General features: G+C 45.2%; 1 protein-coding gene across 2 annotated transcripts in view; it reads left to right on the top strand.

The window, feature by feature from the left end:
* Positions 1 to 8,862, top strand: part of Sptlc2 (serine palmitoyltransferase, long chain base subunit 2) — an 82,884-nt gene extending 74,022 nt beyond the window's left edge. Inside the window, exons 11-12 of one of the 2 annotated variants that reach the window (XM_087554122.1) lie at positions 765 to 894; positions 3,972 to 8,862. In XM_087554122.1, the coding sequence (XP_087410248.1) occupies positions 765 to 894; positions 3,972 to 4,049 (208 nt within the window). In that variant the 3' untranslated portion in view covers positions 4,050 to 8,862. 2 annotated transcript variants of the gene reach the window in all.
* Positions 8,863 to 13,365: the final 4,503 nt, after the last annotated feature.

Genomic DNA, 13,365 nt, shown 5'->3' with positions numbered 1-13,365 from the left:
TGTGAGCAAATTAAAGGAGGAGTAAAAATGAGCCAAGTAGCCAACAAGAAGATAAAAACAGCATAATTTGGTAAATAAAACTAAACCAAGTTAGAATTCATTATTTAATCAAGAGTCAGCTGTAGAATAAGGCCACAAGGCAGCTGTAATGAAGTTGTTGTATAACAGTTGTGGGGTTTGGGTAACTATTGACCTGCAGAGCCTCAGTTTTAGTTTTGTTTTTTAAATTCCTAGTCTAGAGAGTCAATTCCTGTCAGCAGCCAGCCAGCCTAGTGGGAGCAGAGAGATGTCCCTGTTACCCAGGTCCTCTGTCCTCACAGCCTCCAGCCTTACTAAACAGAGGGCCAAGGTTATAACACAGATTTCTCTTGAAATCTTAACCACCATTACATTTCAGGAACAGGCCGTCACCTAAAGCAAGGTTTACCAGAATGGGTCCCTGCCACTTACATTCTTCCACCTTTGTGAAGGAAAGACCAACAGAACTGGATAAACAGAATGTTTAGAACACCAGTTTTAAGTGTTTAAGTGTCGTCAAATATCCAGGCCAGCAAGACCTGGTAATGGCTGCTATTTCTTTTCTGTGGTTGTTGTTTGGTTTTTGTTTTTATTTTTTAAGACAAGATTTCTCTGTCTTGCCCTGTCTGCCCTAGAACTAACTCTGTAGATCAGGCTAGCCCAGAACAAGTGCTGGGATTAAAGGGCTGCGGCACCGTACCCAGCTGCCAACAATCATTGGTTTCGTTTCCTGTTTTCTCTTTTAGCGCCTTTGGGAGAGAGATGCTGAAGCGGAACATTGGTGTAGTTGTGGTGGGATTTCCTGCTACCCCAATCATTGAGTCCAGAGCCAGATTTTGCCTGTCAGCGGCTCATACCAAAGAAATACTTGACACGGTAAGTACCTTTGATTGATACTAAAAGAGACTGAGTAACAGACGGTTTAGTCACCTAATATTGAGCACCTAGAACCTGGCTGCTGAGACAGTGACTGGCAGTGCTCTTGAAAATGGTTTCTGGGGCTGGGGATTTAGCTCAGTGGTAGAGCGCTTACCTAGGAAGCGCAAGGCCCTGGGTTTGGTCCCCAGCTCCAAAAAAAAGAACCAAAAAAAGAAAATGGTCGTTTCTGGGCTGGAGAAATGGCTCAGCGGTCAAGAGCACTGACTGCTTCTCTAAAGGTCCTGAGTTCAATTCCCAGCAACCACATGGTGGCTCATAATCAATTGCAGTGGGATCCCATGCCCTCTTCTGGTGTGTCTGAAGACAGCTACAGTGTACTCGTAGCAAAAAAGAATAAATTTAAGGAAGGGAGGGAGGGAGGGAGGGAGGGAGGGAGGGAGGGAGGGAGGGAGGGAGAGTATGAGAGAGAGTGAATGAATGGCATTTCCAAGCAATTGCAGAATCTTCGAAATCATCCACCAAACCCAGTTCCAAGTTTTGGAGAACTGTCCAGCTTCCTCTGTGTTGTTTGGTGTAGGGTTTCAGTAAGTAGTCAGTCAAGATTGCCACAGAATTCACTATGTACCCACACTAGAGATCCTCCTGCCTCAGCCTACTGGTATGAGCGTCCTCACGTAGATCAGCCTCCATCTGCACTGTTGTCTCTTTCCTGATGGAATCTAAAGCCACAGGTCTCTTTTCAGGTGTTTGTAATCTATGCTTTCTCCTTTGATGGAGTTTGAAATCTCACTATTACATTTTTAATGTAATATATATAAGCCTTTCCTCCATGTGTGGCTGCTGCACATTGGTCCCAGCTGGGTGCACAAAGGACCCTTGCTGGGTGTCCCCTTGACACTCCCCCCCCATACTCTCTCTCTCTCTCTCTCTCTCTCTCTCTCTCTCACACACACACACACACACACACACACACACACACACACACAGAGAGAGAGAGAGAGAGAGAGAGAGAGAGAGAGAGAGAGAGAGAGAGAGAAAGTCCCTTAAATAATGGTTTCATTGTGAGTTGGTTTGAGGGGAGTTGATACTATGCTTTTTTGTTTTTCTTTGTTGGATACAGGCTGGTCTGCAATTCACAGAGACCTGCCTGTCTCTGCCTCCCAACACTGAGATTACAGACATGTGTCGTGATGTCTGCTAAGATATGCTAATCTTTTTTTTTTTTCCCCCCGGAGCTGAGGACCGAACCCAGGGCCTTGCGCTTGATAGGCAAGTGCTCTACCACTGAGCTAAATCCCCAACCCCAAGATATGCTAATCTTAAAGAGTTCTGTAAATGTTTATTTTTAAAAGTACTAAAACAATTTCATTGACATCGTTATTTCTTTTAAGTTTAAGACAGTGTCTCCCTATGTAGTTCTGGCTGTCCTTGGATTTTTTTATGTAAACCAAGCTGGTCTTGAACTCACAGAGATCATCTGCCTCTGTCTCCAGAATGCTGGGACTAAAGGAGTATGATACCATGCCCAGCGAACATTTTCTGTTTCTTAACGGCTAAAGACCTTTCTTCCCTGCAGCTACAAAATGAAACTTCTCTCATTAAAAATATATTCCTGACCAGAACATAATAATGTGTGCCTTATTCCAATTTTTAGGAGATTGAGCCAGGAGGATTGCAATTTGAAACCTGCCTGGGATAAGTAACAAAAACTTTCTCCAAAACAGTGAGGGAAAAGATTTTTTTTAAATTAGAACACTTCCTAGTGATTGACCTTCATCCTTTAAGTGACCAGTACGATACTTCAGTGTTGAAGCTGCAGGTGTTGTGTGTGAGCTGCTCTTCCTTCTCACATTCTGACATTACCTAGTTGGTTCAGTTTATTGAACCCATTTTTTCCTCTAGTTGGAGTATGGTTTTAGATAGTAAAAGCTTGTATACTGATTTATTTATATTTTCTTGAGATTATAATTACATCATTTTCCCTTCCCTTTTCTCCTTCCATCCCCTCCCCTGCTCTTGTTCAAATTCATGTTTTCTCTCTCTCTCTTTCTCTTTTTAAGTTGGAGTGTGTGTGTGTGTGTGTGTATGTGTGTGTGTGTGTGTGTGTGTCCGTCCATAAATAAAACATAGAATCAACACTTAAAATACAGAGTCAATATAGCTCTTCTGAAAAAGGGAAGGACAAGGGCATCAGCTTAGGGAGGGCAGCTGTCCAAGAGAATTCCCTTACTCAGCCTCGTAATGTTTTTTCTTAAGAATGCATCTTATCCTTAGAATACATTTGTACAGAATGCACACAGTACACAAAAAGATTGTTACCAAATAAATGGTTTTGGCAAAGCTGTCAGGTAAAATATCCAGATTCCAGCAGTAACCAAATGAAAAGGGAGTTTCAGGCCAGGCGTGGTGGTGCAGACCTTAGTCCAACACATGGGAGGCTATGCAGAGGGATCACAGGTTCAGGGGTACTGTGAGTGTGCGTAGGGCCCCACTGTAATCTCAACATCGGAACTCAGGTAGGTAATGAATAAGTTTAACCATGGAAGCATTGACCTTTATGCTGATAAACAGTTCTAAAATACACATTTTCTTTTACAATGTCTTTGTATACTTTTTATTTGTTGTGTGTTTGAGAGTGGGTTTGAACACTCCATGACTCAGATATATAGGTCAAAGGGAAAGTTGGAGGAGTTAATTTTTTACTATGTGGGTCCCAGGGATTAATCTGAGGTTGTGAGACTGTCAAGGTGCCTTTACTTTCTGAGCCAATCACACGGACCCAGGGTGTGTGTTCTAGCTATAATCCCAACAGGAGGCCTGCTCCCTTTCCTGCACATTACACTTAGAAGAACTGTAGCCTTTGTAGTACCTACTTGGATACTCACAGTCCATTTTGATCACTGGGCCTGAGCTCTTGTTCAGATGCTGTTCCTGCCACAGCTGTGTGCAGTCCTGAGTATTTGGATGCAGTGTGTCCCGCCAAGATACTCTTGCCACTGGGGTTTCTGCTCAGGAGGGCCGTGGGTGCACTTGCTCCCTGCTGGACCCACCGACTTCTCTCTTGTGTCCGTCAGGCTTTGAAGGAGATAGATGAAGTTGGGGATCTGCTGACTTCTCTCTTGTGTCCTTCAGGCTTTGAAGGAGATAGATGAAGTTGGGGATCTGCTGCAACTGAAGTACTCCCGCCACCGGCCGCTGCCTCTGCTGGACAGGCCCTTTGACGAGACTACCTATGAGGAGACAGAAGACTGAGCCTTTCTGGTGCTCCCTAGAGGGGGATGCTTCCTCCCAGGACAGTGTGTGGCCTTTCTGAGCCAATCCCAGGAGCCACACTTCAGTGACCACTTCATGTGAAAGACATTTCCCAAGTTACTGAAGATGGCCACCTCCACTCCAAATGGCATTTTGTAAATAGTAAAAAAACAAACTGCTTCACATTCTTCCTTTGTTTGCTAAGTCTCACACACATACACACACACATATATATATGATTACTTTGTCCATTAAAAATGTTTTATTTTATAACTATTCTACTTGTGAAATCACGCTGACCCTTGCCTGTGGCTTCTGGAACAGGCATTCCCCACTGCAGTCACCTCATAGGCTTGGATGCATCAAGACCTACTTCAGGCCCTGGCTCTCCAGCCTTGAGACTCACTGGCCCTCTCCCTAGGGAGCAAGTGCCTTCTGCTGACTTCCCGCCCGGGTCTCAGAGGTTGTCCCCCTTGTAATCCCTTTTTAACCAGTCGAGTTAACCAACCAAAGCATTCTGTCTTTAGTCTTAAGGTAAACGTAACCAAGACCCAATGGCTTATGTGACTCCTCCTGGCCAAGGACTTCCTAAAACTGGTCTCTTTTTGTTGTTGTTCTGTTCATCAAATAATTTATTCACTATCAGATCTTTCTTCATATGATCTCTGAAGATGTATCTCATGATTTAGTTCTCCCTGAGATCTAACCCTAATGCTTCCCACCTCCAAAGTTACAACCCCCTCTGGCTCATTCAGGGTCCAGATTAAGATTTGACCAGTAAAGGCAAGTGTTGGTCAGTCCTTTGCTCATGTCCCACTTCACCATTAGTGGGGTAAGCTTTCTGTGTCACTGACCCACTTGAACAATGCTCTTCCAAAGGCCAGCTCTTCTACTCCTCCTGTGCTAACAAGAATTTACCCAGCATCTGGGCTGGCTTCTCTTGTGCTTCCATTGTATTTCCCCCCTTTGAGGAATTCGTCAAATACCTCTTTCTTAGACTGGAATAGCCTGTTTTCCTGTCTCCACTGGGTGAGGGGCTTCATCCAGAGCTTTGTGCTGCTTGACCAAAGAACACATCCGAGGAGCACCGTTTTGAAGTTAATTTTTTTTCTTTTGACCAAAGCATAATTGAAGAGAACTTTTGACTTTATTGTACTGAAGATGAATTTGTCTTTTAGTACTGATCAAGTGTTATAAGGAAGGATTGAGAACAGAATGAGGAAAAACTGTTTAGAAGTCATTTTGTATGTCATTCTTTAAAGTTATTATTATTACTGATAAAGATGCTCAAACCAAGTTCTTCTGGGGACCGTCAGCTGCAGGTACATGGAAGAGAAGCAGTATCATTTGTGAAGCTGTTTTCATGCCTTGGATCTTTGGCCCTCTTGGCATCTGTGAGCTTTCAGCCCTTGAGATATTGTAAGGTTGTATGTGGAGGTTTTAAAGAATAGACATGGGTGAACAGGCTGGGTGTGGTAACCTTTGCCTTTAATCCCAGATCTCAGAAGGCAGAGGCAAGCTAATCTCCTGCCGGTTTGAGGTCAGCCTGGTATACATAGAGTTCCGGGATAGCCTGGGTTGCATAGTGAAACCTGGAGAGAGAGAGAGAGAGAGAGAGAGAGAGAGAGAGAGAGAGAGAGAGAGAGAGAGAGAGAGAGAACACACACCATAGAAAGAAGCAAGAACTTCATGTATAAAAAGATTCCATAACTAAATCCTATAAAGCTCAAACACCTTCCTCCCTTCCCCTGTAGAAGCCCACGGGAATACCAAGTATTTTGCACAGCACTATTTGATAGTGCAGCATAGGGCTTGCAAAAGTAACAAACCTTAAGCAATGAACATGCCCACTAGCCTCTGAGCTTACATGAAATCACTTCAAATTAAAATGCTACTCCAGGCATTTAAATATTTCTGTATGTATCTTGGTTGGTGCAAAGTTTATTTCGGGCTAAATGTAATTAAGTTAAAGTTTTTTATTGCTATTGTTTGTTTGGATGTTTTGTTGTGTCTTTGTTTTGAGGAGACAAAGCCCCTGTGATCTGCCCATGATCTCTATTTTCTAGAGGTCAGAATGGCTTACACACTTTATATGTGGCTGGTTATTTGTAAATCTGTAATAGACATCTCCGGCCCAGTCATGTCATGGGTGATTATCCAGACTTCTGGGGAGACAGAGTGTATACTGGTCTGACGTTTGAGAGTGGGGAGATGTCTGGGCCTGAGACAGATTCAGGCAATCACAGGTCAGTCATCATCACCAGAGCCGACCGTACTGTGCCTCATGCCTTTCATTTATCATTGCCCTCACACGTCTCGTGTTTATAAGACCCATTTCACAGCGCCCATCAGGAACCAGAAGGTAATCAGAATCATGCAGAAGATTTGGTAGGCAAAATATATAAAATAGAGGTAAATAAATTTTAAATTTTTTTGGGAAAAACAGTAGCCAGCCCTCTTCGACCTTTCATTCACTGTCTTCAACTCTTCTGACCCAGGCAGGCTTTCAAAATGAGCTTCCTTGTGGCCTCACTTCTGGCCTACACCCTCTCATAGGCTGAAGGGTAGAGCATCCTCAGAGATCTGCCTCTGGTCCCTTACTCCTCATTCTGTATCTTGTTGGTGGTTGGGAGTCCCCCTCCAGAGAAGACTGACAAGTGCTGGTGCAGCATCTGGGGAGCTGTCGGGCAGAGAGCCTGCTCTTTGCTTGTACAACCCTGCACCTCAGCGTTTCTTCCCTTATTCATTAAGGGCATCCATATCTGAGTCTCTGTTGACTGGCAGGGTATGGCCACATCACCTGGTGTGTAATGTAGCTGGCAAAAATCAGGATAAACCTCTGCTTAGATGTCTTGACCCGTTGGACAAAGAGGGGAATGAAACCTGCTACCACCTGCTTTCAGAATTGATGAATCTACCTAATTGCAGTATTTTGACAAAACCCATAGGAATGTAAATAAATTGTTGCTAGGGGTCAGATATGGTACACACCTGTAATCCCAATACTCAGACCACAGAAGCAAAAGGATCTTCTAGAATTCTAGATTATCCTGTGCTACCAAGTGAGACTCCAGAAAGAACAAAAAAGGTGGATTGCTATGACTTAATGCCCAAGCACTGCTCTCCCAGGGTTCTAGCTAAGACACAGATGGGTGTTCCTGTCTCTTTGCTTCCAGTATGAGGTTAGTTAGGAAAAGAAGAGCAGTGTCTTTCCTCTCCGCCTGTGCTGTGCTGATCAGGAGCTGTTGAGTATTTCTCACAGGTAAAATCACCTTAGCCAGGACCCATGAAGAGAGGGTTTATGAAAGTCAAGATTCTGCTTGGCAGTTTGTCAAAGAATCTATAGACCCCCACCTCTTCCCTCAGTTCAAGAACCTATGGATTAGCTATTACCTGCTTAACAATAAACTCAGTGCCCAGCATGCGTCCTAATCCACTAAGCCAGTCAATCAAAATACCTTCCATGTGGTGAAAAGCATGTCCTCCCTCCCCTCAGCCTTATCCACATGAGATGTGCACTCTGGCTTCCAGCCAGCTCAGAGGGTAGAGAGAAATGCCAGGGCTCTGTGATCCCCTATCTTGTCTACAAAAAACTATTTCTGTTCTAGTTTCCCGTGACTTGTTTTCCAAGATGCCTTTTGCCATAGATTGAAAGGTTTCTAGGAAGGAAACAAGCACGGCAACCCGCATAAGCCCTAAGGATGAGCACTTTCACCTCTGCAGAGGCTGAAGATTCACATCCACAGTTCACCTTAGGAGCAGCTTCATCGGGGGCGCTTCGAGCAAGGTTTTGTTTACTATGGTATGGCCTTAAACTGTTAGCGTTTTCTAGTGTGATGAATTATAATAAGCTGACCCTGAAGAATGCTGTGCCTCTTGCCTCGTGTCACAGTTTTTAAAGAAGCAATGCCTAAGGCTTTGTTCTTTGGGAGCAGTTGTTGGAGACGGAATGAAAGGTGCTTACAAGAACAGCACCCTGATGTGCTCAGAGTCTGTTCCTTGTGCCCTCTGCACTCTTTCTATGGGCAAGGAACCCCAGCTAACTCAAAGGCCAGCACAAAGACCAGGTCATTCCTGATTGATCAGCATAGGCCTTCCAACTGAGTAGAGGATGCGCCACCAAGTGTGGTGGAGTTACCTTCCCCATGACATTGTACGTCAGGATTAGTTGGCCAGTAAACTAAGGAATTGAAAGCTTCCTTACTGGTTCATTCTTCACAGGACATGGAGACCTCCTGTTAGTTTGGCCTGCATGCCCACAGTCTTGATGATGCTTCTCTGTAGGCAGCTAACAATAAGGGATGGGGGAAAGAGAAGAGATCAGGTGTCCATGGGAGAGTTGAATTAGGGTGGTCTTGGTGATCCATGTTTACTGAAGGCTGGAGTCTGCAAGGTGTACTATGACACTAACCCTTTTCCTTGTTGTAATGTTCTTATCATCTGGGAATGTGAGATTTTTAATTTTAGTAATGTCTTACAAATAATCACTCTTCTGTAGCCTCCTACCTTCTTGCCAGATGTCTTTTTTATCATCATCATCATTATTATTATTATTAGTATTATTATTTCACTTTATATTGGATGACTGTGAAGCTATACATAGTAGGTTGTGGAGGATATCAATTTTCAGAGTGCATGTTAAGAATTAAAGAAGACCTACTTGAGATGAATCATCCCATATTGTTTTGCCCTAATAAAATATTCAGAAATATAGACACCCGCCTTTATTCATTCAACCAATAAATATCAGGCATTAACCTTGATGCCAGCAAGTGCTTTGGGTCAGCAGTGACGAAAGGACGGATGTGGCTCCTACTCTGGTGAACAAGTGCGTGAACATATTTCAGACTGCTAAGGGCTTGAGCAGAAAACCCAAAAGTGATGACGGAACGTGTAACAGACAGTAAAAGGCCTCAATTGGGAAGTAGAGGTGGAAGGATCATTCCAAGTTTGGGGCTAGAGAGGCCAAGCAGCTACAGTGACTTTGCAGGTGCAGGGAGGTGTTTATCTGTGGGGAAAACAAGGAAAAGGTTTTTTTTTTTGTTTTTTTTTTTGTTTTTATCCTTTCATATTTATAGTTGTGTGTGTTCATGCCAGTTCGTGTGTGGTCAGAGGATAGTTTGTAGAAGTCATTCCTCTATCACGTGTGATCCAAGCACTGGACACAGTATATCAGGATTAGTGGCAAAATGCCTTTACCAACTGGCTTTATCTTGCTAGCTAGGAAAAAAAAACAAAAAACAAAAACAAAAACAAAAAAACAAAAAAAAAGTGACAGTTGAAAAAGATAGCAAGGTTTTTTGTGAACATTGCCAAGTTGATAAGAATTTGTATATAAATACAAAGGACTTAGAATAAATAGGCCAAACAATGGCTTACACTACCTGGAGCCTTTTTAAAACAAACAAACAGAACACTGTAGTGTTCTTGGCTTTAGGGCACCTGTTGATCACTAAACTCAGCAGAGTCCAGAAACAGACTCAAGTGTGATGTGGTCATGATTTCAACAAGAGATCCAAAGTACTTCAGGGGAGAAATTACAGTTGCTGCAGCTAGGGGCATTGGAGCAACTGGATACCCATATGAGGAAGATGACCTTTAATCTTCATGTGCAATAATTAAAATAGACTATAGATCTAAAGATGAAGTGATAGGGTTGGGGAAGTAGTTCAGTGAATTTTGAAATGCTTGCCTATGAATGTCAGAGTTCAGATTGCTAGCACCCACTAATGCTAGCTAGACTAGATGAACCGGTGAGTTCCATGTTCGAAGCAAATAAAATGAGCATCCAACATCCTAACGTGCACACCACACAAATATACACATTCAAAGAATGTCTCAAAAAATTAGCAAATTCACTAAGAACCACATACTAGAGAAATGCTCAATGGTTAGGAGCACTAGCTGTTCTTCCAGAGGACCCTGGTTCAATTCCCAGCACACTCATGGCAGCTCACAACTGTGACTCTAGTTCCAAAGGATCCATTTCCTGGCCACTGCAGGCACTAGACATGCATGTGGCACACAGCCAAAATACCCATGCACATAAAGTTAGAAGTTTTTTGGAGGGGTAGCTTTTCTGAAGCAGGGTTTCTCTATGTAGCACTCACTAGCTGTCCTGAAACTCATTCTGTAAACCAAGCTGCCCTTAAGCCCACAGATCTGTCTGCCCCTACCTCCCAAGTGCTGGGATTGAAGGCATGTGCCACTACGGTTCAGCATCATGATTTCCTTATAGAAATAAAATACATGCAAAGAGTCTGACTCATTAGTAAGGAAGTAGGATATGGAAGAAATTTGCAGATAAGCAGTATTAGAAAAGTGAAAGCAGAACTGATTCCTTTCCATACTTCAGGTAGACAGCAACTGAATTTCTGTGAGATGGGACAGAATTTGCAATAGACAAGTCATTTTGTTTATTATTGATTACAACATGTAGCAGTATAGCTCAAAGACAATAGAAGACTAGCATTGGATCATGAGAACAGTAAGGATGAGGACAGTGCAGGGTTTCTCACAAATTTTTGTCCCCTTAAAATACTCGTGCAATTTTTTTCTTCATATAGTACAGAGAAGAATCGAGAGTCATAGGAAGGTTCTATGCCTCAGCTATGATGGTCACATTCATGTATACATTTCAAAAAACACACATGTTGCACTGGGCACGGGGAGATGTCAGAGGACAACTTACGGGAGTTGGTTCTCCCCTTCCAAAATGCGGATTCCAGGGACGGAACTCAGGTGGTTGACAGCAATGAATCTGGCCCGCAGATTTATGCATTTATTTATTTATTTATTTTTGGTTCTTTTTTTCGGAGCTGGGGATCGAACCCAGGGCCTTGCGCTTCCTAGGCAAGCGCTCTACCACTGAGCTAAATCCCCAACCCCGATTTATGCATTTATTAAAACACACTGATCCATACAGTTAAATGGATATATTACTTTAAATTTTATCTGTTTTCCTGCATGTATTATGTCCGTGCACCACATGCATGCCTAGTGCCCATTGGAGGCCAGAAAATTGGACTTCCAAATGGTTGTATTGGTTAATTCTCTGTTGCTGTGATAAAATACCATGGCCAGCTTATAGAAGAGTTAGTTTATTTAGGGCTTGCAGTTTCAGAGGGATAAAAGTCCATCACCATCCTGATGGGGCACAGAGCAGAAGACAGGCAGGCTTGGTGCTGCAGCGGCCGCTGAGAGATCACATCCCAACCCACAAACAGGAAGCAGAGAGCACACTGGGAATGCCTTGGGTCTTTTGAAACCTCAAAGCTCTCCAGGAGTGACACACCTCCTAATTCTTCCCAAACAATTCCACCAACTGAGGTCCAACTATTCAAACATGGGCTTATGGGTACCATTTTCATTCAATCCACTGTAGACCCAGGCATGGTGGCCAATGCCTTTAATCTTTGCACTAGAGGTGTAGAGTCGACTGGGGGCAGGGGGGGTCTCTGTGAGATCCTATCTCAAAAATAAATAGAAATCCAGCTGTGGGTGCTGGTAAGGACAACGGGCACTCTTAACCACTGACTCGCCACTCCAGCCCCTAAAGACGGATATAGTTCATTATATGTAAACTGTGCCTCAATGAAATTGGTCAAAATTAGAAAAGATATCAATTTCATGGCAGCGAAGGGTGGGAGTAATATGAGATCAGAAGTGGGTGCAAAAGAATCCCTTTGGTTAGTCACAGTCCAGACCAGGGGGAGTGGTTTGGAGTAGAGGGGTGTGGCTTGGAGTGGAGTAGCAGTTAATTGACATGGAGACTGGATGGATGGATGGATGGATGGATGGATGGATGGATGGATGGATGGATGGACAAATGAATGACCGAACAAGCTCATTATCTTCAAAGTCACATTTAATCTGGTAGAAAGTGGCCAAAGTATGGCTAAACGGCAAAATATTGGCAGTAGATATGAAAAAAAATTTAAAGCCTTACCTTTAGTCTAGTAAATTTAGCTTGATTTAGAAGCCACTCACAGGCTAAAATTCTGTTTGCTAACATTTGAGCGTTTATCGCGTACCAGACAGGCACCTTCTTAGCTGGATCATGCGAAATTGCCAGTATTCAACCCCTTTGACCGGACTTCACACCCAGGCTGTCACCCAATGTGTCACCATTCAATTCAGCTGCTGTGGAGAGCAGGAGTAACTTCAAACCAAGATCAAATAAAAACAAAACAACACAAAGCCCAGCACAGCGCTGAGAGTTCCACTCTGCTTCAGGCACTCCTGAGCAGTTGTAGACCACAGTTTGGGCATACCGGCCACCCTCGCCACTGGCCCCAGGTTCGCTTCCAGGCTCCCAGGTGGGTATGACCTTGATGGCATTCCCTTCTATGCGCATCCCTCCACCATTAGGATTCCTGATCTAAGTCACAGCTCCGGAATTCTAGTTGCCCAGAGGTCACCGCTGAGTGGCTTGCTGTGAAGATCAAACCCCGAAGGTCTGGCAGAAAGGGCTGGGCCGTCCCAAGGATCAGCGACACCAGCTGCAGGACAGATCCTCTGACCCCTGTACTCAGGCTTATCCCACCCCACCCCACCCCACCCGCTGTCCTGGTTCTGACAGTCCTAAAAGCTGAAAGGGGACCGGGAGCTGGGACCGTAATGTGGCGGCGGGATCCTCTTTCCAGGCAACGTTGTGACCTGGCAAAGCCCCCTCGCCAACCTACCTGGCTGCACGCACACTTTTGCACAGGTTCCAAAGACTCCTTCTGCTCGCCGCCCGCCAGTCGCGCATCCCTGTCCCTGAGGTCCGGGCTAGTTCGGGTGGCTGTCGCCGCGCCGTCAGGGAGCGCTCCGGTGGCGCCGCAGCCTCCTGGCCCCTCAGCAGTGGCCGCGCGGGGCGCGCACCGTGGGGCGGCAACTTCCCCGGGACAGGAATTCGCTTGGGGCCGCGACGGCGACGCGGCGGGGACTGAGGGCGGGGTGGCCGCCAGATCAAAGAAGCCGCCCCGCGGAGCCCGGACGAGTCCCCGAGCGCCGAGGGGCCCCTTGGGAGAGGGCGAGGAGGGGAGAGATATCGGGGCCACTGACCTCGCTCACAGACCGGTGCTCACCGCCGCGCGCACCCGAGCGCGCGCTCACGCCGCTCCTCGCGAGGTCCCCGCGCGGCTAGACCGAGCCTGCGCCGCAGCCCGCGCTCCCGCCCCTGGAACAGGCGAGGCGGGGCGCGAACGCGCTCCCGAGCCCGGCGGCTCCACC

This window comes from Rattus norvegicus, chromosome 6 (genome assembly GCF_021556685.1).
Source record: "Rattus norvegicus strain SHRSP/BbbUtx chromosome 6, alternate assembly SHRSP_T2T, whole genome shotgun sequence".
Lineage (NCBI taxonomy): Eukaryota > Metazoa > Chordata > Mammalia > Rodentia > Muridae > Rattus > Rattus norvegicus.
Note: the sequence above shows the minus strand (reverse complement) of the source record. Positions and strands in the feature narration are given on the sequence as shown.